Raw genomic sequence first — 27236 nt, 5'->3', positions numbered from 1 at the left:
CTACCTCTGTGTCGTCAAGTATACTATCCATCCATACCTGTGGTGCATTTCAGTTTTGCACAGTTTGCTGACCACCAGTATATACTATATAGCAGTACTGTACAGTAGGCCACTGCTCTACCTACCTCTGTGTCGTCAAGTATACTATCCATCCATATGTGTGGTGCATTTCAGTTTTGCACAGTTTGCTGACCACCAGTACCGTATATACTCGAGTATAAGCCGACTTTTTCAGCACATTTTTCTATGCTGAAAAAGCCCCCCTCGGCTTATACTCGAGTCAATGGCTGCAGCAGACGCCGTGGGCTGTGTGGGCGTCCGCTGCAGCCGGCTCCAGGACAGACACTAGAGGTCATTATTGACCTCTAGTGTCTGTGCGCGTTGCTATGGGAGAGACGTCATGACGTCTCTCCCATAGAGATGATCGGGTGCCGGGGAGCGGGCGGCCGGACAGAGCGGCGGACGGACGGAGCGGGCGGACGGACGGTGCGGAGCAGCGCAGCAGCAGAAGAAGCGGTCGGGAAGCAGGAGCGGGGCAGTGGTAAGTATTGTTTTTGTGTGTGTTTGTGTGTTTGTAAGCGGCGACGGGGGCACTGCAACAGGGGGCAAAGAAAGAAGGGGGCACTGCAACAGGGGGCAAAGAAAGAAGGGGGCACTGCAACAGGGGGCAAAGAAAGAAGGGGGCACTGCAACAGGGGGCAAAGAAAGAAGGAGGCACAACTACTGGGGGCAATGAAAGGGGGCACAACTACTGGGGGCAATGAAAGGGGGCACAACTACTGGGGGCAATGAAAGGGGTCACAACTACTGGGGGCAAAGAAAGAGAGGGCATAACTACTGGGGGCAATGAAAGAGGGGGCACAACTACTGGGGGCAAAGAAGGGGCATAACTGCTGGGGGCAAAGCAACGGCGGCATGTTTTTATCTGGCACTGTGGGGGTATATATGTTACTGGGGGTATATGTGGCACTGGGGGCACAACCCTAGCAACAAGCATTACCCCCTGGCAACAAGCATAACACCTACCGCATGAAACCCCTGGCAACGAGCATGACACCCTGAGCATGAAAACCCCGGCACCGTACATTTCCCACCCTAGGCTTATACTCGAGTCAGTAATTTTTCCCAGTTTTTTGTGGTAAAATTAGGTATCTCGGCTTATATTCGGGTCGACTTATACTCGAGTATATACGGTATATACTATATAGCAGTACGGTACAGTAGGCCACTGCTCTACCTACCTCTGTGTCGTCAAGTATACTATCCATCTATACCTGTGGTGCATTTCAGTTTTGCACAGTTTGCTGACCACCAGTATATACTATATAGCAGTACGGTACAGTAGGCCACTGCTCTACCTACCTCTGTGTCGTCAAGTATACTATCCATCCATACCTGTGGTGCATTTCAGTTGTGCACAGTATATATAGTAGTAGGCCATTGCTATTGATATATTACTGGCATATAATGCCACACATTAAAAAATGGAGAACAAAAATGTGGAGGGTAAAATAGGGAAAGATCAAGATCCACTTCCACCTCGTGCTGAAGCTGCTGCCACTAGTCATGGCCGAGACGATGAAATGCCATCAACGTCGTCTGCCAAGGCCGATGCCCAATGTCATAGTAGAGAGCATGTAAAATCCCAAAAAATAAAGCTCAGTAAAATGACCCAAAAATCTAAATCAAAATCGTCTAAGGAGAAGCGTAAACTTGCCAATGTGCCATTTACGACACGGAGTGGCAAGGAACGGATGAGGCCCTGGCCTATGTTCAAGGCTAGTGGTTCAGCTTCACCTGAGGATGGAAGCACTCATCCTCCTGCTAGAAAACTTAAGAGTTAAGATGGCAAAAGCACAGCAAAGAACTGTGCGTTCTTCTATATCACAAATCCCCAAGGAGAGTCCAATTGTGTCGGTTGCGATGCCTGACCTTCCCAACACTGGACGGGAAGAGGTTGCGCCTTCCACCATTTGCACGCCCCCTGCAAGTGCTGGAAGGAGCACCCGCAGTCCAGTTCCTGATAGTCAAATTGAAGATGTCACTGTTGAAGTACACCAGGATGAGGATATGGGTGTTGCTGGCGCTGGGGAGGAAATTGACAAGGAGGATTCTGATGGTGGGGTGGTTAGTTTAAGTCAGGCACCCGGGGAGACACCTGTTGTCCGTGGGACGAATATGGCCATTGACATGCCTGTTCAAAATACAAAAAAAATCACCTCTTCGGTGTGGAATTATTTCAACAGAAATGCGGACAACTGGTGTCAAGCCGTGTGTTGCCTTTGTCAAGCTGTAATAAGTAGGGGTAAGGACGTTAACCATCTAGGAACATCCTCCCTTATACGTCACCTGGACCGCATTCATCTGAAGTCAGTGACAAGTTCAAAAACTTTGGATGACAGCAAAAGCAGTCCACTGACCACTAAATCCCTTCCTCTTGTAACCAAGCTCCTGCAAACCACACCACCAACTCCCTCAGTGTCAATTTCCTCCTTACACAGGAAAGCCAACAGTCCTGCAGGCCATGTCACTGTCAAGTCTGACGAGTCCTCTCCTGCCTGGGATTCCTCCGATGCATCCTTGAGTGTAACGCCTACTGCTGCTGGTGCTGCTGTTGTTGCTGCTGGGAGTCGATCGTCATCCCAGAGGGGAAGTCGGAAGACCACTTGTACTACTTCCAGTAAGCAATTGACTGTCCAACAGTCCTTTGTGAGGAAGATGAAATATCACAGCAGTCATCCTGCTGCAAAGCGGATAACTCAGGCCTTGGCAGCCTGGATGGTGAGAAACGTGTTTCCAGTATCCACCGTTAATTCACAGGGAACTAGAGACTTGATTGAGGTACTGTGTCCCCGGTACCAAATACCATCTAGGTTCCATTTCTCTAGGCAGGCGATACCGAAAATGTACACAGACGTCAGAAAAAGAGTCACCAGTGTCCTAAAAAATGCAGTTGTACCCAATGTCCACTTAACCACGGACATGTGGACAAGTGGAGCAGGGCAGACTCAGGACTATATGACTGTGACAGCCCACTGGTTAGATGTATTGCCTTCCGCCGCAAGAACAGCAGCGGCGGCACCAGTAGCAGCATCTCGCAAACGGCAACTCGTTCCTACGCAGGCTACGCTTTGTATCACCGCTTTCCATAAGAGGCACACAGCTGACAACCTCTTAAGGAAACTGAGGAACATCATCGCAGAATGGCTTACCCCAATTGGACTCTCCTGGGGATTTGTGACATCGGACAATGCCACCAATATTGTGCGTGCATTACATCTGGGCAAATTCCAGCACGTCCCATGTTTTGCACATACATTGAATTTGGTGGTGCAGAATTATTTAAAAAACGACAGGGGCGTGCAAGAGATGCTGTCGGTGGCCCGAAGAATTGCGGGCCACTTTCGGCATTCAGCCACCGCGTGCCGAAGACTGGAGCACCAGCAAACAGTCCTGAACCTGCCCTGCCATCATCTGAAGCAAGAGGTGGTAACGAGGTGGAATTCAACCCTCTATATGCTTTAGAGGATGGAGGAGCAGCAAAAGGACATTCAAGCCTATACATCTGCCTACGGTATAGGCAAAGGAGGGGGAATGCACCTGACTCAAGCGCAGTGGAGAATGATTTCAACGTTGTGCAAGGTTCTGCAACCCTTTGAACTTGCCACACGTAAAGTCAGTTCAGACACTGCCAGCCTGAGTCAGGTCATTCCACTCATCAGGCTTTTCCAGAAGAAGCTGGAGACATTGAAGGAGGAGCTAAAACAGAGCGATTCCGCTAGACATGTGGGACTTGTGGATGGAGCCCTTAATTCGCTTAACCAGGATTCACGGGTGGTCAATCTGTTGAAATCAGAGCACTACATTTTGGCCACCGTGCTCGATCCTAGATTTAAAACCTACGTTGTATCTCTCTTTCCGGCAGACACAAGTCTGCAGAGGTTCAAAGACCTGCTGGTGAGAAAATTGTCAAGTCAAGCGGAACGTGACCCGTCAACAGCTCGTCCTTCACATTCTCCCGCAACTGGGGCTGCGAGGAAAAGGCTAAGAATTCTGAGCCCACCCACTGGCGGTGATGCAGGGCAGTCTGGAGCGAGTGCTGACATCTGGTCCGGACTGAAGGACCTGCCAACGATTACTGACATGTCGTCTACTGTCACTGCATATGATTCTGTCACCATTGAAAGAATGGTGGAGGATTATATGAGTGACCGCATCCAAGTAGGCACGTCAGACAGTCCGTACACATACTGGCAGGAAAAAGAGGCAATTTGGAGGCCCTTGCACAAACTGGCTTTATTTTACCTAAGTTGCCCCCCCCCCCCTCCAGTGTGTACTCCGAAAGAGTGTTTAGTGCAGCCGCTCACCTTGTCAGCAATTGGCGTACGAGGTTACTCCCAGAAAATGTGGAGAAGATGATGTTCATGAAAATAAATTATAATCAATTCCTCCGTGGAGACATTCACCAGCAATTTTGTAAAAAAAGAGGCGATCTCCCAGCGATTCTATGTATACGTTCCAAATGGATAAGACTCTTGTTCCTCAAACAAAAAACATATTATACAACATGTTTGTTAGTTGTTCTAAATATGTCCACCAATGATTTCCAAGGTCGTCACTCCCGGCAACTGACCTGTATTAAATGTGATGCATTCACATAAAGGTTTCTTTAGTGCTTTCAACAACCCTCTAATCCACGACTTATCTACACCAGGCTTACCTTGAATATAAGCCCTATGTGCAATGAAAGGTATCTTTCTCCACTTCTGTTATGGGTATACGGCCATTCCGTTCTCTCCACACGACAAGTTTCCAATGACAGCAAATATGGTGCAAAAAATGTCTTTTTTTATTCAAAAAATTATTTCCCCAAACAATAGGGATAAAAACAGTTCATAAAATAATAAAACAACATCAAAGGGGTACCCTATTTAAAAGAACAAGGGCCACTTCCAATGGTACCGGTAGGATGGATAAGGTAAATTTCACCAATTTGGAAAGATTCCTAAGGGAAAAAATTACCCGCAAAATAATGCCTACCACCATGGAAGATAGCTGCCCAGGGTCCTCCTTGCAATAAACCAACGCGTTTCGGATTAATAATCCTTCCTCAGGGTATACAGTGGAAGTGACCCCCTGGTCTTTTTATACCTGTCTATCTAAAACACATATTCACTACAGCCAATCAGGTTCCACTATTCCTAAAAAGCTTATACTTTCCACATTTGAATCCACAAATGTTATAAAACGTTTACATATATCCACATCACCATATTAAGCTGTCTGTTGTTCTTGAATAGCTAACATAAATCCATAAAAAACATTATTTATTGTAATTGGTTAAAAGGATAATCTGGTACAGATCACTACAAACATCTTTCATTATGGGGAAACATCCCTCTTCCCGGGTACAAGCAACCACAATTTCCAGAGAGTCCATATATCACGTGACACCACGTGTGTCCGGCCGGAAATCCATCTCCACCTTGTGTATGCTGGTTTCCTTGGAGACCGCACGTCCCTTGTTCCCGTCATCTGCAGCGGCTAACAGCCGGAAGTGTCTCTCTCGCGTAGCGTCTTACTTCCGGTAAATGGACCGCAATGCGGAAGTCCAGTTCCCTCCATTGAACCGCAAAGCAACGTCCGTGTACAATAGAAACAAAGGCAAATGTTAATGTTATATATTACGCCTCCTGCCTTATATAACCATACAAAGTACATTATATCATCGCGGAATTTCATTAGTATAATGAGATATTACCCCATACCATTATTTCTACAAATAATGTGCTTATTTATTTTTCCCTATATGGGTGTTTGGATAATTTACATATGTGTCTTAATGAGATCATTTTCAATATGTAAATAATGGTTCTCTTCTCATTTCCGCCTTCGCTAGTCTTTCTTCATCGTCGTTCTTACGCCAATTGGAATGAATACTCATAATGGCGCAGAAGTTCACAAGATGGCTAATATTACAACTATGTACATTTTTAAAGTGTTGAGACACACTGTGCGTCTCAAGGCCTTTTTTGATGTTGCGGACGTGCTCCGCCATCCTAACCTTTAATGCCCTGGTCGTACGTCCTACATACTGTGTGCCACAATCACACTCTAAAAGATACACACAATTCTTAGTAGAACAGGTCAAGAATTGTCTAATGGGATATGTCAAATTGGTCTGTATAGACCTATATTCCGTTATTTTGTTTCCACTACCTTTACAACTTCGGCACATAATGCACATCCCGCATCTATAGAAGCCTTTTGATCTCACCCTAGTTTGCATTTTAGGGGCCACCACCACACTGCTCACGACATTTTCTTTTAGATTTTTTGCTTTTCTATACACAAAGCTGGGGTGGACCGATACATGTTCTTTCAACATAGGGTCCCTACTCAAAATATCCCAGTGTTGTCTCAGAATTTTTTCAATCTGTTTATGCTGACTATTATAATCTGTTATAAATGGTATCCCCCTACTCTTGATGGAATCTTTTTGTTTATCTCTATTCTCAATTAAACATATATTCCTGTCTAAATTTGTACCATGATCTCTAGCTGTTCTTATGACTTCTGGATCATATCCTTTTTGCTGAAATTGATCTTGTAAGATGTCTGCATGTCTTTCATATTCCCCAATATCAGTACAGTTACGTCGAATACGATGAAACTGACTCTTGGGGATACTCTGTAACCAATTTTGATGGTGATTGCTAGTGTAGTTAATAAAAGAATTACAATCTGTACTCTTCATATGGTTACTGGTTTTAATTACCCCATCCTCTACATAAATCCTCAAGTCAAGAAAATTTACCTCAACATCACTAATCTCAAAAGATAATTTTATATTAAATTGGTTGTTATTAAGATGTGTACAGAAAGTATCGAGAGAACTCCGGTCACCCCCCCACACAAAGACAACGTCGTCGATATATCTGTGCCAGGACACCAGACTGGCACCCAGCTGGTGGCCACTCCATACTGCCTGTTCTTCCCAATATGCCATAAACAAATTGGCATAACTGGGTGCCAGTCTGGTGCCCATCGCGGTTCCCGTAAGTTGTAAATAAAAACTATCCTGAAACCAAAAAAAATTGTTTCTCAGAATGAGAGAAATACCATCAAGGATAAATCCCTTTTCATCTTCATTTGTACCTGTTTGATTAAGAAAAAATTCTGTAGCTGCCAACCCATGTGCATGCTCAATGACAGTGTACAGTGACTGTACATCAGCTGTCACAATCAAAAAGTCAGGTTGCCAATTTACCTTCATAAGTCTATTAATAGTACTTATAGTATCTCTAAGATAAGACTTGGTAGATTGTACAATGGGCTGTAATAATTTATCAATGGCTTGGGATAGATTGGAAAGACAGGAATTAGTGCCAGCCACAATGGGTCGCCCCGGAGGTCTCTCCCTATCCTTGTGGATCTTGGGGAGGATATACAATACAGGTATTGATGGATTTTCTATAATAATAGACCTGCTATCTTCCTCCTCAATCACTCCTTTGGATAAATATAGAGCTAGAAAAGATTTTAATTTGTCCATAATACCAGACCCCGGATTTGTTCTAAGTTTCCTATAAGTGTTACCATCATGTAGTTGCCTAAACACCTCTATATTATAATCCTCCAGGTCCATAATGACCACGCTGCCCCCCTTATCGGCGGGCTTAATAACTATGTCCTTATTCTCTCTTAGAGACTTAATAGCCAATCGTTCCTCCTTAGTTAAATTCATTTTTCTATTGGGTTTTAATTCTATACTTTCCAAATCATTTTTCACAGCCTTTTCAAACGCCTCAATGAAGCTACCTTTCTTATGCTTTGGAAAGAAAGTGGATTTACGTTTTAGATTGAATTTACTTTCATTTTGAGGAACCACCTGTTCAGCTTTATCACTAAAAAACCTCTTTAGAGTGAGACGTCTGACAAACTTTTCTACATCCACAAATACATTAAACTTATCACATCTATTGGAGGGTGAAAATTTTAAACCCTTTTCAAGAACACTTGTTTCATGTGTTGATAATTGGTAATTACTGAGATTATAAATTTTAGTATTTTTTTTGGTCTCAGAGTCGGTCATATGGTCATTCTTTTCCAAATCCTCATTGACAGGAATATCAGTATGCTCAATTAGACCTTTACATTTACGTCTCCTCTTTGAATTAAGTGCTTTGAATTTTCCTCCCCTCACCCCCCGTTTTTTTGTGGGTCTATTCTCATTAATGTTTGGGCCTACCTCCATTCTCTGTGTGTCCCTTGTCCTACATCTAAAAAACGTGTTTGATTATACTGATGTTCATAATTAGTTCTCTCACTAAAATCCTTTTGTTGTCTACTCCCTTTATATGTATACTTAGGTCGATATTCTTCCTGTTGTCGATTATTTCTCCACGTATTCTCTTCCTCCCTTCTTATTGGTGTCCTTCTACTTTCAAAGTGTCTTTCCCGTTTCTGTTCATATTTATTCTTATGTTGGTATGTATTCTTATATCTTCTAAAACTGACAACAGGTGATTCTGCCCTATTATCTGTATTTCGACGTGTTACTCTATTCTTTTGCTCATACTGATTTCTATAATTCCCTGATCTGTTAGATGGATCCCTTTCCTTAGGCAAGATATTATGTTCCCCACTTGTCTCTTCTTTACTTCTTCTGCTCTCATCAATATCTCTAAAATATTTTTTCTGTTTCTTATTTTTAATCTCTTTCTCAATTTTTTCTATTTTTCGAATGACTCCTTCTTCTAGTTCGTTATAGTCCCCTAATTTTGAATATGGTTCTACTAGAGATCGGAGAGACCCAATCTCTTCTTCTATCCCTTTAAGGGTCTCACTCTTTTCTTTAATAATTAGTTGCATAAGTGAATAGGAACATACATCTAAAAAATTTTGCCATTCTTTCATAAATCCTACTGACTCATTGTTGAATGAAGGTGTTTTGACAATTTTGAGACCTTTCGGGTATGTTCTCTCCGATCTCTAGTAGAACCATATTCAAAATTAGGGGACTATAAGGAACTAGAAGAAGGAGTCATTCGAAAAATAGAAAAAATTGAGAAAGAGATTAAAAATAAGAAACAGAAAAAATATTTTAGAGATATTGATGAGAGCAGAAGAAGTAAAGAAGAGACAAGTGGGGAACATAATATCTTGCCTAAGGAAAGGGATCCATCTAACAGATCAGGGAATTATAGAAATCAGTATGAGCAAAAGAATAGAGTAACACGTCGAAATACAGATAATAGGGCAGAATCACCTGTTGTCAGTTTTAGAAGATATAAGGATACATACCAACATAAGAATAAATATGAACAGAAACGGGAAAGACACTTTGAAAGTAGAAGGACACCAATAAGAAGGGAGGAAGAGAATACGTGGAGAAATAATCGACAACAGGAAGAATATCGACCTAAGTATACATATAAAGGGAGTAGACAACAAAAGGATTTTAGTGAGAGAACTAATTAAGAACATCAGTATAATCAAACACGTTTTTTAGATGTAGGACAAGGGACACACAGAGAATGGAGGTAGGCCCAAACATTAATGAGAATAGACCCACAAAAAAACGGGGGGTGAGGGGAGGAAAATTCAAAGCACTTAATTCAAAGAGGAGACGTAAATGTAAAGGTCTAATTGAGCATACTGATATTCCTGTCAATGAGGATTTGGAAAAGAATGACCATATGACCGACTCTGAGACCAAAAAAAATTCTAAAATTTATAATCTCAGTAATTACCAATTATCAACACATGAAACAAGTGTTCTTGAAAAGGGTTTAAAATTTTCACCCTCCAATAGATGTGATAAGTTTAATGTATTTGTGGATGTAGAAAAGTTTGTCAGACGTCTCACTCTAAAGAGGTTTTTTAGTGATAAAGCTGAACAGGTGGTTCCTCAAAATGAAAGTAAATTCAATCTAAAACGTAAATCCACTTTCTTTCCGAAGCATAAGAAAGGTAGCTTCATTGAGGCGTTTGAAAAGGCTGTGAAAAATGATTTGGAAAGTATAGAATTAAAACCCAATAGAAAAATGAATTTAACTAAGGAGGAACGATTGGCTATTAAGTCTCTAAGAGAGAATAATGACATAATTATTAAGCCCGCCGATAAGGGGGGCAGCGTGGTCATTATGGACCTGGAGGATTATAATATAGAGGTGTTTAGGCAACTACATGATGGTAACACTTATAGGAAACTTAGAACAAATCCGGGGTCTGGTATTATGGACAAATTAAAATCTTTTCTAGCTCTATATTTATCCAAAGGAGTGATTGAGGAGGAAGATAGCAGGTCTATTATTATAGAAAATCCATCAATACCTGTATTGTATATCCTCCCCAAGATCCACAAGGATAGGGAGAGACCTCCGGGGCGACCCATTGTGGCTGGCACTAATTCCTGTCTTTCCAATCTATCCCAAGCCATTGATAAATTATTACAGCCCATTGTACAATCTACCAAGTCTTATCTTAGAGATACTATAAGTACTATTAATAGACTTATGAAGGTAAATTGGCAACCTGGCTTTTTGATTGTGACAGCTGATGTACAGTCACTGTACACTGTCATTGAGCATGAACATGGGTTGGCAGCTACAGAATTTTTTCTTAATCAAACAGGTACAAATGAAGATGAAAAGGGATTTATCCTTGATGGTATTTCTCTCATTCTGAGAAACAATTTTTTTTGGTTTCAGGATAGTTTTTATTTACAACTTACGGGAACCGCGATGGGCACCAGACTGGCACCCAGTTATGCCAATTTGTTTATGGCATATTGGGAAGAACAGGCAGTATGGAGTGGCCACCAGCTGGGTGCCAGTCTGGTGTCCTGGCACAGATATATCGACGACGTTGTCTTTGTGTGGGGGGGTGACCAGAGTTCTCTCGATACTTTCTGTACACATCTTAATAACAACCAATTTAATATAAAATTATCTTTTGAGATTAGTGATGTTGAGGTAAATTTTCTTGACTTGAGGATTTATGTAGAGGATGGGGTAATTAAAACCAGTAACCATATGAAGAGTACAGATTTTAATTCTTTTTTTAACTACACTAGCAATCACCATCAAAATTGGTTACAGAGTATCCCCAAGAGTCAGTTTCATCGTATTCGACGTAACTGTACTGATATTGGGGAATATGAAAGACATGCAGACATCTTACAAGATCAATTTCAGCAAAAAGGATATGATCCAGAAGCCATAAGAACAGCTAGAGATCATGGTACAAATTTAGACAGGAATATATGTTTAATTGAGAATAGAGATAAACAAAAAGATTCCATCAAGAGTAGGGGGATACCATTTATAACAGATTATAATAGTCAGCATAAACAGATTGAAAAAATTCTGAGACAACACTGGGATATTTTGAGTAGGGACCCTATGTTGAAAGAACATGTATCGGTCCACCCCAGCTTTGTGTATAGAAAAGCAAAAAATCTAAAAGAAAATGTCGTGAGCAGTGTGGTGGTGGCCCCTAAAATGCAAACTAGGGTGAGATCAAAAGGCTTCTATAGATGCGGGATGTGCATTATGTGCCGAAGTTGTAAAGGTAGTGGAAACAAAATAACGGAATATAGGTCTATACAGACCAATTTGACATATCCCATTAGACAATTCTTGACCTGTTCTACTAAGAATTGTGTGTATCTTTTAGAGTGTGATTGTGGCACACAGTATGTAGGACGTACGACCAGGGCATTAAAGGTTAGGATGGCGGAGCACGTCCGCAACATCAAAAAAGGCCTTGAGACGCACAGTGTGTCTCAACACTTTAAAAATGTACATAGTTGTAATATTAGCCATCTTGTGAACTTCTGCGCCATTATGAGTATTCATTCCAATTGGCGTAAGAACGACGATGAAGAAAGACTAGCGAAGGCGGAAATGAGGAAGATCTACGAACTTAAAACATTACATCCAAAGGGTCTCAATTTAGATTTCGAGACCAAGTGGTTCTTGTAGATCTTTCCTGGGTCTGAAAGAATTTCCTTATATCTGTGGAACATTATCAACTTACATGCAGTAATTAATGAGAAGAGAACCATTATTTACATATTGAAAATGATCTCATTAAGACACATATGTAAATTATCCAAACACCCATATAGGGAAAAATAAATAAGCACATTATTTGTAGAAATAATGGTATGGGGTAATATCTCATTATACTAATGAAATTCCGCGATGATATAATGTACTTTGTATGGTTATATAAGGCAGGAGGCGTAATATATAACATTAACATTTGCCTTTGTTTCTATTGTACACGGACGTTGCTTTGCGGTTCAATGGAGGGAACTGGACTTCCGCATTGCGGTCCATTTACCGGAAGTAAGACGCTACGCGAGAGAGACACTTCCGGCTGTTAGCCGCTGCAGATGACGGGAACAAGGGACGTGCGGTCTCCAAGGAAACCAGCATACACAAGGTGGAGATGGATTTCCGGCCGGACACACGTGGTGTCACGTGATATATGGACTCTCTGGAAATTGTGGTTGCTTGTACCCGGGAAGAGGGATGTTTCCCCATAATGAAAGATGTTTGTAGTGATCTGTACCAGATTATCCTTTTAACCAATTACAATAAATAATGTTTTTTATGGATTTATGTTAGCTATTCAAGAACAACAGACAGCTTAATATGGTGATGTGGATATATGTAAACGTTTTATAACATTTGTGGATTCAAATGTGGAAAGTATAAGCTTTTTAGGAATAGTGGAACCTGATTGGCTGTAGTGAATATGTGTTTTAGATAGACAGGTATAAAAAGACCAGGGGGTCACTTCCACTGTATACCCTGAGGAAGGATTATTAATCCGAAACGCGTTGGTTTATTGCAAGGAGGACCCTGGGCAGCTATCTTCCATGGTGGTAGGCATTATTTTGCGGGTAATTTTTTCCCTTAGGAATCTTTCCAAATTGGTGAAATTTACCTTATCCATCCTACCGGTACCATTGGAAGTGGCCCTTGTTCTTTTAAATAGGGTACCCCTTTGATGTTGTTTTATTATTTTATGAACTGTTTTTATCCCTATTGTTTGGGGAAATAATTTTTTGAATAAAAAAAAACATTTTTTGCACCATATTTGCTGTCATTGGAAACTTGTCGTGTGGAGAGAACGGAATGGCCGTATACCCATAACAGAAGTGGAGAAAGATACCTTTCATTGCACATAGGGCTTATATTCAAGGTAAGCCTGGTGTAGATAAGTCGTGGATTAGAGGGTTGTTGAAAGCACTAAAGAAACCTTTATGTGAATGCATCACATTTAATACAGGTCAGTTGCCGGGAGTGACGACCTTGGAAATCATTGGTGGACATATTTAGAACAACTAACAAACATGTTGTATAATATGTTTTTTGTTTGAGGAACAAGAGTCTTATCCATTTGGAACGTATACATAGCATCGCTGGGAGATCGCCTCTTTTTTTACAAATTTGTGTCTATAAAGGAGTTGTGTTCCTTTTTGGGGATCTGCCGAGCTGAAGCTAGGGCGCAAGTTACTTTTTATCTATTTTTAATATTCACCAGCAATTGCCTCCAGAAAGTACCCAGGGACCTGAGAATGGTGGATTCCAGTGGGGACGAATTAATAATCTGTGAGGAGAGGGATGTACACAGTGAAAGGGGTGAGGAATCGGACGATGAGGAGGAGGTGGACATCTTGCCTCTGTAGAGCCAGTTTGTGCAAGGAGAGAATGATTGCTTCTTTTTTGGTGGGGGCCCAAACCAACCAGTCATTTCAGTCACAGTCGTGTGGCAGACCCTGTCGCTGAAATGATGGGTTTGTTAAAGTGTGCATGTCCTGTTTATACAACATAAGGGTGGGTAGGAGGGCCCAAAGACAATTCCGTCTTGCACCTCTTTTTTCTTTCATTTTTCTTTGCATAATGTGCTGTTTGGGGACTATTTTTTTGAAGTGCCATCCTGCCTGACATTGCAGTGCCACTCCTAGATGGGCCAGGTGTTTGTGTCGGCCACTTGTGTCGCTTAGCTTAGCTTAGCCATCCAGCGACCTTGGTGCACTTCTTTTTTTCTTTGCATCTTGTGCTGTTTGGGGACTATTTTTTAAATCTGCCATCCTGTCTGACACTGCAGTGCCACTCCTAGATGGGCCAGGTGTTTGTGTCGGCCACTTGGGTCACTTAGCTTAGCCATCCAGCGACCTTGGTGCACCTCTTTTTTTCTTTGCATCATGTGCTGTTTGGGGACTATTTTTTAAATCTGCCATCCTGTCTGACACTGCAGTGCCACTCCTAGATGGGCCAGGTGTTTGTGTCGGCCACTTGGGTCGCTTAGCTTAGTCATCCAGCGACCTCGGTGCAAATTTTAGGACTAAAAATAATATTGTGAGGTGTAAGGTGTTCAGAATAGACTGAAAATGAGTGGAAATTATGGTTATTGAGGTTAATAATACTATGGGATCAAAATGACCCCCAGATTCTATTATTTAAGCTGTTTCTGAGGGTTTTTGTAAAAAAAGCACCCGAATCCAAAACACACCCGAATCCGACAAAAAATTTTCAGGGAGGTTTTGCCAAAACGCGTTCGGATCCAAAACACGGCCTTGGAACCGAATCCAAAACCAAAACACAAAACCCGAAATATTTCCGGTGCACATCACTAGTTACTATTTACAAACTGTATGCCTACATAACAAAGCATTAATAATAGCAATCATCACACTACAAAATAAAAACATTAAGGAACCAAAAAGAGTTTTGGGGTTGGGGTTTGTATTGTATATTCCAGTTGTTGTTTTCAGATGCTATCTGTCTTACATTGCACCTGTTATTAGGCCCTTTAGGGATGCCCAATTGGCTTCCACTGGGCCTGTTTTTTTTCTGTTGACAAATGAGAGTGCCATGCATAGTTGAGCATTTTTCTTGAAACTGCACATGTGCGAAAACATTTCTAAAAACTTGTATGGCACAAAAGCGCTGTTGTGATCGAGATGGATGGTATAAGAAATGTTGTGAGAAAGTAATGGGCATTCCTTGGTGGTGACTGGGAGGTGGCCAGTATTGCAGAAAAAATGACCTGTTCAGTGGGCATTATGGGAGTGTCAATGCAAGTGGGTGCGTTCCCAGACGCACAGCTGTATGCATAGTAAGCCATGGTTAGAGGACGAAACAGCACCGACTTAGGGCTGGTGCAAGTTTCTATGGTGCATTTAAGGATTCACCAAATGGTATTAAAAAGTATATGGAAGCTGAAAGTGGGCGTCTCAGTCGCTGCACATTTGGCCGCACAAATATATAGCAGGGGAAGAGTATGTAGCAGCATCTGTCACTGCATGCATTTCTATATATATATACATACAGTGGTCGAAGTGTAAATTTAGAAGTGGGAGTATGTAAATATCAGGGGGGACTTCACTTAGGCAGTTCCAAGGCCTAAGTCCCCCTAATATTTCCATACCACCATTACATAGTGCCCTCAGTTGTAAGATGGCAGGACTAGGTTTGGCGCACTGCCTGTGGTGGATGTGCTTAGCAGTCCGGCTTGCTGCTCATCTTGAACATCTGCCCTTCTGTTATCAAAGGCAGTGCACCAAACCCAATCTGTTTCTGTGACATGACGTTGTCACAGTACACCTCAACAAGATGGCGATGAATTTCAGCTGCTGATATGCCCTTTAGACGCAGAAATCTGATCCCACTATGCACCGCAAAGTTTGACAGGCCTGCCATCTTACAACCGATGTTGGGACAGTATGACAGTATGATATGAGGCGCAGTATAATGACCGGGAGGGGAAGCAGTAGTCTACCTGCTCTGGCCTGGTGGGAAATTAGAGTGAAATCAAGAAAATTACACACGTGAGAGGTCTTGTTACCATACACAATACTTTTAATATCTTTAAAATCTACATACACAGAGTAAAATCTACATACACACTTACACAGAGTACAGATTTAGTAATGATGAGGCTGATTCTGAGCTGGGTGCATAGGAATAGAAGAGCGAGTAACTTGCTGCACTGCAGGTGGATCAGATATAACATTCCGATTTAAGGCCCAGATTTATCAAGCCTTGGAGAGTGATAAATTGCATGGATATAAACATAGAGAGGCGCCGATCAAGGTACGGGAGGAGCGGAGGAGCAATGTGCGGTCAGGTGAAAGACCGCACATTACATACTCCGCTCCGTGCAGTGAATATCCCAGGCCTGGTGCGGCCCCTCCCCCATCATTTTCAGTCTTTTTTTAATTGTTATTGCTGCCGCTGCACTGCTGTTCATACAGCAGCAGCAGCAGCATGCCTGCAGTCTGAGGAGCTCCGCCTCCCTGAGCTCTGCTCTACGAGGTTCCCGGCCGTCAGCATGAGGGAGGAGGATCATCTCTCCCCGCGCGATGGATGCAGACGGCGGGCGGACCTACTGAGCCCGGAGGCGGACAGGTGAGCTGGACTGTGCGGCTGGCTGTGGACTGTGCGACTGCGCTGGAGGCATCCCCGGGGACAGCCTGGGGGAGAGAGAGGGAAGAGGCGGCTGGAGGCATCATGACAGCGGGGGAGGGGGAGGAAGCTGCCAGTGACGATGGAAGCATCCCCTTTGCTCTGTGAAAGGGGGGGGGGGATAAAGGGGAGAGGAGGCTGGCCATGCTGCTGGGACGCATCCCCTGCCCCTGTCATAGTACAGTGGGGGGGGGGGGGGGGGCTGTCTGTGCTGCTGGGACACCTCATGTGATCGGGATGGGGGGGAGGATAAAGGGGAGACGGGGCTGGCTATGCTGCTGGGAGGCATCCCCTGCCCCTGTCATCGTGCAGTGTGTGCGTGTGTGTGGGTGTGGGGGGGTGTGGGGGGGGGTTAGGAGGCTGGCTGTGCCCTATCATCCACTATTCACCTGACCTGTCACCCTCACCATGTCACCCACTATCCCCCCCATCACGCTCACCATGTCACCCACTATCGACCTGTCACCCGCTATCCCCCCATCACACTCACCATGTCACCCACTATCCACCCGTCACCCTCACCATGTCACCCGCTATCCACTTGTCACCCACTATCCCCCCTGTCACCCTCACCATGTCACCCGCTATCCCCCCTGTCACCCTCACCATGTCACCCACTATCCCCCCGTCACCCTCACCATGTCACCCGCTATCCCCCCGTCACCATGTCACCCGCTATCCCCCTGTCACCCTCACCATGTCACCCGCTATCCCCCCGTCACCCTCACCATGTCACCCGCTATCCCCTCAGTCACTCTCACCATGTCACCCGCTATCCCCCCTGTCACCCTCACCATGTCGCCCATTATCCCCCCTGTCACCCTCACCATGTCACCCACTATCCCCCTGTCACCCTCACCATGTCGCCCGCTATCCCCCTGTCACTCTCACCATGTCACCCGCTATCCACCTGTCACCCTCACCATGTCACCCGCTATCCCCTTGTCACCCTCACCATGTCACCCGCTATCCCCTTGTCACCCTCACCATGTCACCCTCTATGCCCCTGTCACCCTCACCATGTCACCTATCTCCTCTGTCACCCTCACATGTCACTTGCTATCCCCCATGTCACCCACTATCCCCCTGTCACCATCACCATGTCACCCGCTATCCCCCTGTTACCCTCACCATGTCACCTACTATCTCCTCTGTCACCCTCACCATGTCACTTGCTATCCCCCCTGTCACCCTCACCATGTTATCCTCACCATGTCACCCACTATCCCCCTGTCACCCTCACCATGTCGCCCACTATCCCCCTGTCACCCTCACCATTTCGCCCACTATCCCTCTGACACCCTCACCATGTCACCCACTATCTCCCTGTCACTCTCTCTCCCTGTAACCCACTATCTCCATCACCTAGTATCTCCCTATCTCCCTCACCATGTCACCCACTATGTTTATGTCACCCAATGTCTTTCTGTCACCCACTATTTCCCTGACACTTTCTGTCTCCCTGTCACACCTCCTTGCTGAGAACTGCTGCTGTTGCTGTCGGCTGCCAGCGCTTGTCACTGAGACAGGCAGCAGCTGCGCCTGCAGCATGAAAAGCGGCTCCCCCCTCTCTGCCTCCTTACTGAGGGAACCACACTGTCCTGCCTGTTGCTGCCAGAGCCTGTCTCACTTACCACAGGCAGCACAGCAGTGGCGCCGGCGGCATGAAGAGATCTGCCGCCCACCCGCCCAGGAAGACCACACTATCTCAGGCAGCTCTGAGTACTCTCCGAGTCCCGAGCTCCGCCTCCCCAGTGGGCTGCTCTAAATCAAAGGGATTGCCGCAGCACACACACAGAATCCCACGTGTGACAGGCTGCTGCCTTTTCCTAAAGAAGAGAGGAGGCATTACTTACACTCCTAATATATGGTAATCGACAGTCGGGGGGGATGGCTCTCCGTATGTTATAATCTGTATATGAATGTTTAATCCACACTTTGATTTAGAGTATTTTATTTAGAAAGCTATTTTTATAGGCCCCTTCCCTCACTTTACTTGTAAGTCCACCCTCAGTGCCCCTGCCCTCACCCTCCCTGTAACTCCCTGTCAGTGTCCCTGTCCTCACCCGCCATGTAACTCCCCATCAGTGCCCCTGCCCTCACCCTCCCTTTAACACCCCATCAGTGCCCATGCCCTCACCCTCCCTGTAACTCCCCGTCAGTGTCCCTGCCCTCACCCTCCCTGTAACTCCCTGTCAGTGTCCCTGCAGTCACCCGCCATGTAACTCCCCCTCAGAGTCCCTGCCCTCACCCTCCATGTAGCTCTCCCCTCAGTGTGCACTCGCCCTCCTTCTGACTCCCCCCTCAGCATCCCTACTCTTACCCTCCCTGTAAGTCCCCCCTCAGCATCCCAGCCCTCACCCTCCCTGTAACTCCCCCCTCAGCTTCCCAGCCATCACCCTCCCTGTAACTCCCTGTCAGTGCCCATGCCCTCACCCTCCATGTAACTCCCCTTCAGTGTCCCTGCCCTCACCAGCCATGAAACTCCCCGTCAGCGTCCCTGCCCTCACCCTTCATGTAGCTCCCCCCTCAGTGTGCACTCACTCTCCCTCTAACTCCCCCCTCAGCATCCCAGCCCTCACCTTCCCTGTATCTCCCCCCTCAGCATCCCTGCCCTCACCCTCCCTGTAACTCCCCCTCAGCTTCCCTGCCCTCACCCTCCCTGTAACTCCCCCTCAGCATCCCTGCCCTCACCCTCCCTGTAACTCCCCCTCAGCTCCCTGCCCTCACCCTCCCTGTAACTCCCACGGCCACTACTATCAGTCACCTTGACGCCAGCACTGCACTGGTCACTGCTAGTGCTTGACCTACTCTCTCCCTGCTACATGGGGCACGTGGTGGGAAACTAGAGTGGCATGGGAGAGCTGAGCTGATAATTTTACTGTTCTGTGTTCAAATAGTCGCCACCTCCAGGGGGAGTGTATATTTGCCGTGCAAGTGTGCGATCCTATGTGTACGCTGAGGTGCTAAAATCAACTTAGTGCAGTCTCTGCGCAGCCCAGGACTTACTCCTACAGTGCGATCACATCAGGCTGATTGGGGCCGGAGCTGATATCAGACACCCTCCCTAAAAACGCTTGGGGACACCTGCGAATTTCCAGACACTCCCAGTAAACGGTCAGTTACCACCCACAAATGGCCTCTTCCTGTCAATCACCTTGCAAACGCCCGTGCCAATGGATTTTTCGCATCATCCCCTCGCTGACCAGAGATGCCCTTTGTTGCTGTCCAATGCGCATGCGCAGTTAATACCTGATTGCCCACTGTGCGAAAACATACAGCAGTGATCAGATCTGAATGACCCCCTTAGTGTGGATCTGGCCTTCTCAATGTATTTCAGGTGGATCTGGCCTACAGCGATTCAGCAATTTAGGGGCGCCAAAATGAGATTATATCTTGCCCCCCCCAACCTAAAAACGTTCTGTCGCCCCTGGATATAAAGTACGAACCAATCAGCTCTTAACTGTCATTTTTAAAGACAGTCTGTAACACGACAGTTAGTAGCTGATTGGTTGTTACTTTATCACCGTGCAATTTATCACTCTCCAAGGCTTGATAAATCTGGGCCTTATATGTGAGAGGGGAGTGAGTGTCCAAACTCATCTCTAATTTGCAGTGTAACAATAAAGCTGTTCACACTGAATATGGGCCATATAACTCCTATTAAATAATATTTTTCTTTTTCGTATACCTGTTTTATATATATATATATATATATATATATATATATATATATATAGGTTTCTTGTCACTTGGATATATTCAGTGCTTCTCTGCAATAGACATTGTAAAGCTGGACTCGCTTACCCTATAGGTGATATGCTGTCTCTAAGAGCCTTTTTTCTTTTTCTCAGAATGCTATGAACCTTCCACCAGATAAGATAAGTGTTCTTCGACAGTATGACCAAGACAAGAAATGGGAGCTGGTGTGTGACCAGGTAAGTGGATCTATTGTATAGATTGTCAGACAAATAGAGGCAGTCATTTGTGGACTACAACCAATAAACATGAGAATGCTGCATATCTAATTGCTAAGAAGAACCATTGCCTCTGAATATTAATTAATAAGGATCTCGAGATATCACCAAGAAAGTAAAAGTCTGCATTCTGGGGAATGTTGGTTCAGCTCATAATATTGATTGACTCCACGTTCACTCCTCGGCAGCTGCTCCAGCTGTCGCTTCTTGCACCGGACAAGTCAGAGGACCCATGCATATAAGCTGTAAGCACCAGCAGTCTGTGCTTTGAAAGCCATCTTCAACTTTTCGCCTCCACATTGCTCTTGGTGATCTCATCATTGCTTCAATTCTGGGGTTCACCTGATAAGAAGCTGCTCTGTGTGCAGGGTGTACAGTACAGGTCCCCCCATGACTCACATACCCATGTGTCCCACACACCCTGATCCCATTTTAGATACCACACTGATTAGAGGCCATTTGAACACTTGGAAAGGCATAGTCTGAGAGATGTTTTAGGCATATGGTATATGTATGTAGTCACTGCTAGCCTTCTAGAGTTGTCAGTATGGTTGAGATAGCAACAAGGCCAGTGCAAGGTTTGTAGGTGCCCTAGGCAATATTTTTGCCTATCACCCCATCCCAGCACTTGTGTCACTTCTGTGCCACCTCCCTCTGCATCCTGTCACCTGTATCCCATCTCCTCTGTGCTTCTTCACTTCCCCCCACATCCGACACCCAGCTCATCTATGCCAATCTGAGCACCCTATTACCTGTATCCCATCTCCTTTGTGCCATTTCCCCCAATCCATCACCTGTGTTGTTCTAGCTCATCTGTGCTGCTTCCCCCCCATCCCAGGTCCATGGTGCTGCTTCACCACATCCCATCACCTATATCCTGGCTCCTTGGTTCTGCTTCCACCCTCTCCTGCTGTCACCTGTATCCTGTATTATCTGTACTGTTTCCTCCAATTAAAAAGTGAAGAAAATTTTATATATATATATATATATATATATATATATATATATATACAGAGAGAGAGAGAGATATTGATTTTGGGAGGTGAGGTTATGCGGGAGGGAGGGAAGATGATCAGCTCAGTCTTAGACATGTTGAGTTTAAGAAAGTGCTGGGACATCCAAGAAGAGATAGCAAAGAGTCAGTTGCATACACGAGTGAGGAGAGCAGTGGAGAGGTCAGGAGAGGAAAGGTAGATTTGAGTGTCATCAGCATAGAGATAATGTTGGAAGTTAAAAAAGCTAAAGAAGACGTATAGAGAGAGAAAAGGAGAGGACCAAGAACAGAACCTTGGGGGACACCTACAGTTAGTGGAAGTGGGGGGAGGTGGCGTCATGAGAGGAGACAGAGAAGGATTGACCAGAGAGGTAGGAGGACAGCCAGGAGAGGGCAGAATCACACAGACCAATGGAGTGAAGGATTTGCAGAAGGAGAGGGTGATCCTCAGTGTCAAAAGCAGCAGAGAGGTCAAGTAGAATAAGCAGAGAGTAGTGGCCCTTAGATTTTGCTGCATGGAGGTCATTGCAGACTTTTGTGAGGGCAGTTTCAGTGGAGAGGAGAGAACGGAAACCAGATTGTAATGGTTCAAGTAGTGAGTTGGAGGAAAGAAAGGCAGTAAGGCAGTTGTAGAAAAGGAGTTTGGAGTCAAAAGGGAGAAGAGAGATGGGTTGGTAGTTGGAGAGGGTGTTTGGATCAAGGGTAGGTTTTTTAAGAATAGGGGAGGCAAGAGCATGCTTGAAGGCAGAGGGGACAGTGCCTGATGGGAGGGAGGGATTGAGAAGGTGGGCAAGATGGGAACAGGCAGAAGGCGAGAGGTAATGGAGGAGGGGATAGGGTTAAGTGGGGAGGTGGGGGAGGAATGGATGAGGGCCATGACTTCCTCCTCAGATACCTGGGAGAAAGATGTCAGAGTTGATTTGTAATACCCTGAAGCTATTGCACCATGGAGATCCCCTTGTGATTTTTTTTTTGTTTACATTGTGGAACTACAAGTCCCAGAGTAGATCGTGGGCTGAACTTTATGTGACCCTGTCAGATTGGGACAGGGATTTTGCCGCCAATTCTCTGGTCCTGTCACTTCTTACCCAGCAACATAAAAAGTCTGGGAAACATGTCCCCAGCTGATTGGGTCCCCTGGGTTGTAGGGCAGAGTGACCAGGGGGTGGTCTGTTGCTGGGGCCCCGGGAGCCAGTCATCATAGAGGAGAGGGGAGGTGGAGGAGCACCAGGACCCTTAAAAGAAGCCTCACAGCACAGGAGAAAGAGACCTGGAGGAATGGGAATATGTACCTGGGGAAGTGGAGCCATGTAGTGTCCAGAGCCTGAAGACTGGAGTATGCAGCGCTGGGAGGATCGCTGCCAGAGGAGCCCTGGAGGAATGGGAAGATTACCTGGGGAAGGTGTCGCCATGTAGCCCCAGGAGCCGCCTGCCAGTGTGTGAGGACCGTCTGCGCAGAGAAGAAGCCGAGGGGAGAACCAGCGACCAGAGCACCAGTGCCAGAAGAATGCCGGAGACCCTGCCTGAGGAGAAGAGCTGGCCGCGTCAGTGCCAGCGGGGATGGAGTGCGGAGAAGAGCCGCCGCTGCTGAGAGACTGGAGCGCTGGGCCGGAGGAACCGCAGCCCGTCCAGCAGAGCAGTGATGACATCCGTCCCCTGGATTCCAAGGAGCGGCAGATGAGAAGCGTGCAGGCACCGCGAAGGACGACCCCGGGAAGAAGACCCCAGCGAGGACCCCTGGCGGCTGGAGTACGGCGAGGACCCGAGAAGACCCCAGCGTAGAGATGACGGCGCGGACCGGAGTCTGCTGCACAAGAGGAGTGAAGACCCGGAGACGGCGCGGCGGCAGCTGAAGAGGAGAAGACCGGACCGGAGACTGAGGAGGGAGACTCCAGACAGCCACGCTGAAGATGCGGAGGATCGGAGGTGGCAGAAGCGCCGCAGCGATGGGTGAGAACTTGCAAACAACCCTTCCGCTGCCAGAAACTCTGCCCCTGTTGAGCCCTTCCGCTGCTTGAACTCTGCAAAGAGGGGACATAGTATTAGTAAAGGGTGTAGACACCCCTAAGATCCCCTGTGTCCGGTATTTAACCCCTTCCGCTGCATGAACTCTGCATTTGGGGAACATATTATTTACTAAGTGGGTAGGTTGCCCTTCATGAGTGCCCCGGTGAGACAATTAATAATAAAAGGGGTGGGCTCCCCTCATCACAGTACCCCCGCAAGTTTAGATAATTAGGAGTTGCGCTCCCCTCATTTGTATGTGCCCGGCTTAACCCCTTCTGCTGCAAAGACTCTGTAATCTGGGGGCAATATATTGTATTCCAGGGGAAGAGGCTCCCCACTAGTGCTGTGCCCCGCATATTTGTTTTGGAATGTTGTAAAAGGGGGTAGACTGCCCTTATATATTTGTGAATGTATTTATCTGCTATTAAGGAATGCTGGTACTGATAGTTCTTTTTATGCAAGTTCCGCCCAGCAGTGTGAAAGCTAATGTTAATGCATTTATCTGCTATTAAGGAATGCTGGTACTGATAGTTCTTTTTATGCAAGCTCCGCCCAGCAGTGTGAAAGCTAATGTTAATGCATTTATCTGCTATTAAGGAATGCTGGTACTGATAGTTCTTTTTATGCAAGCTCCGCCCAGCAGTGTGAAAGCTAATGTTAATGCATTTATCTGCTATTAAGGAATGCTGGTACTGATAGTTCTTTTTATGCAAGCTCCGCCCAGCAGTGTGAAAGCTAATGTTAATGCATTTATCTGCTATTAAGGAATGCTGGTACTGATAGTTCTTTTATTGCAAGTTCCGCCAAGCAGTGTGAAGGCTAATGTTAATGCATTTATCTGCTATTAAGGAATGCTGGTACTGATAGTTCTTTTTATGCAAGCTCCGCCCAGCAGTGTGAAAGCTAATGTTAATGCATTTATCTGCTATTAAGGAATGCTGGTACTGATAGTTATTTTTATGCAAGCTCCGCCCAGCAGTGTGAAAGCTAATGTTAATGCATTTATCTGCTATTAAGGAATGCTGGTACTGATAGTTCTTTTTATGCAAGCTCCGCCCAGCAGTGTGAAAGCTAATGTTAATGCATTTGTCTGCTATTAAGGAATGCTGGTACTGATAGTTCTTTTTTATGCAAGCTCCGCCCAGCAGTGTGAAAGCTAATGTTAATGCATTTATCTGCTATTAAGGAATGCTGGTACTGATAGTTCTTTTATTGCAAGTTCCGCCCAGCAGTGTGAAAGCTAATGTTAATGCATTTATCTGCTATTAAGGAATGCTGGTACTGATAGTTCTTTTTATGCAAGCTCCGCCCAGCAGTGTGAAAGCTAATGTTAATGCATTTATCTGCTATTAAGGAATGCTGGTACTGATAGTTCTTTTTTTATGCAAGCTCCGCCCAGCAGTGTGAAAGCTAATGTTAATGCATTTATCCGCTACTAAGGAACGCTGGTTACCTGAGACTGTTGTTTACAAGCCATAACCAGCCTGCTTTAATTGTGCACAAGTTACCTGCTTACCTGCTACTTGTATTGATAACGCTGGTTACCTGAGACTGTCGTTTAATAGCCATAACCAGCCTGCTTTAATCGTGCACAAGTTCCTGCTTACCTGCTACCTGTATTGCTGACGCTGGTTACCTGAGACTGTCGTTTAATAGCCATAACCAGCCTGCTTTAATCGTGCACAAGTTCCTGCTTACCTGCTACCTGTATTGCTGACGCTGGTTACCTGAGACTGTTGTTTAGTAGCCATAACCAGCCTGCTTTAATTGTGCACAAGTTACCTGCTGACCTGCTACTTGTATTGCTAACGCTGGTTACCTGAGACTGTCGTTTAATAGCCATAACCAGCCGGCTTTAATCGTGCACAAGTTCCTGCTTACCTGCTACCTGTATTGCTGACGCTGGTTACCTGAAACTGTTGTTTAGTAGCCATAACCAGCCTGCTTTAATTGTGCACAAGTTCCTGCTTACCTGCTACCTGTATTGCTAACGCTGGTTACCTGAGACTGTCGTTTAATAATAGCCATAACCAGCCTGCTTTAATCGTGCACAAGTTCCTGCTTACCTGCTACTTGTATTGCTAACGCTGGTTACCTGAGACTGTCGTTTAATAGCCATAACCAGCCTGCTTTAATCGTGCACAAGTTCCTGCTTACCTGCTACCTGTATTGCTGACGCTGGTTACCTGAGACTGTTGTTTAGTAGCCATAACCAGCCTGCTTTAATTGTGCACAAGTTACCTGCTTACCTGCTACTTGTATTGCTAACGCTGGTTACCTGAGACTGTCGTTTAATAGCCATAACCAGCCTGCTTTAATCGTGCACAAGTTCCTGCTTACCTGCTACCTGTATTGCTGACGCTGGTTACCTGAGACTGTTGTTTAGTAGCCATAACCAGCCTGCTTTAATTGTGCACAAGTTACCTGCTGACCTGCTACTTGTATTGCTAACGCTGGTTACCTGAGACTGTCGTTTAATAGCCATAACCAGCCTGCTTTAATCGTGCACAAGTTCCTGCTTACCTGCTACCTGTATTGCTGACGCTGGTTACCTGAGACTGTTGTTTAGTAGCCATAACCAGCCTGCTTTAATTGTGCACAAGTTACCTGCTTACCTGCTACTTGTATTGCTAACGCTGGTTACCTGAGACTGTCGTTTAATAGCCATAACCAGCCTGCTTTAATCGTGCACAAGTTCCTGCTTACCTGCTACCTGTATTGCTGACGCTGGTTACCTGAGACTATTATTTAGAAGCCATAACCAGCCTGCTTCAATTGTGCACCAGTTACTTGCTTACCTGCTACCTGTATTGCTAACGCTGGTTACTTGAGACTGTTATTTAGAAGCCATAACCAGCCTGCTTCAATTGTGCGCCAGTTTCCTGTTTACCTGCCACTTGTAAATTTTGTTAGGATAATAAAATGGAGTTGGATACTATATTATGTTTGTGTTGTCATTGTGTCTGAGAGGTAAAGCAGGTCTGCCGCTCTGATCACCCGAACCTGACTCACACTAGCACCCCACAATTTAGTTCAAGTTTTCGGCACCGTAAATGTCATGTGTTTGTTTGTGGGTGGACATTACAGACTTGACTACGTTACTATAGACACCTGCCCCCACTCCAAACACACATACCTTTACACCACCCACACGTATCTTCCATATATCTACTGTACATACATTATACTACACCCCCACCCAACATAATATTACTACAATACCGACCTCTCCAGATAATATTGATATACACAGTAAAAAAACACCCACTTTCTGCTTGAAGGGGGTACCTGCAGTCTTCTCACAGCCATGGTCCACTCTGGGAAGCAGGACAAGAATAGGCACACAGGCAAGCCAAGACTCGAGAAGTAGGAAGAGGCGGGGACTTTGGGAGGAAGGAGAAGAGCCTCGGGATGGGCAGGAGAAGGGACATCTAGACAATAGATAGGTGGTGGTTGGTACCTGGGGAAGGGAGCAGCCACCATGCAGAGAGTGGAGGGAGCGGGCATCAGGCACAGCTGCTGGCTACACCAGACATGTCAGACTATGACATGTCTGCAGTTTCAGCACGTAAGCTTGTGCAAATCTTGGCTACAGCCAGTATTAATTAAAATAAGGCTATCTCTTTCAGAGAAATCCTTACTACTGTGCTGGGAGACTTGGTGCCAGCGCCCTAAGGCAGCTGTCTAAGGGCTGTTTCACACACTCAGGTTTTGTCCGGACGGCAAAAAGACGGACAAAACCGGATGTTATGCATACCTCAATTGTGC

At 45.4% G+C, this 27236-nt stretch overlaps 1 protein-coding gene across 1 annotated transcript in view; it reads left to right on the top strand.

Annotated features, from left to right (window-relative positions):
• Window positions 1-27236, top strand: part of FMNL1 (formin like 1) — a 136911-nt gene that overhangs the window by 42133 nt on the left and 67542 nt on the right. The window contains exon 2 of the mRNA XM_063959989.1: window positions 20345-20428. Coding sequence (XP_063816059.1) covers window positions 20345-20428 — 84 coding nt within the window. The remainder of the gene's footprint in view (window positions 1-20344; window positions 20429-27236) is intronic.

This window comes from Pseudophryne corroboree, chromosome 3, assembly GCF_028390025.1.
Source record: "Pseudophryne corroboree isolate aPseCor3 chromosome 3, aPseCor3.hap2, whole genome shotgun sequence".
Lineage (NCBI taxonomy): Eukaryota > Metazoa > Chordata > Amphibia > Anura > Myobatrachidae > Pseudophryne > Pseudophryne corroboree.
Note: the sequence above shows the minus strand (reverse complement) of the source record. Positions and strands in the feature narration are given on the sequence as shown.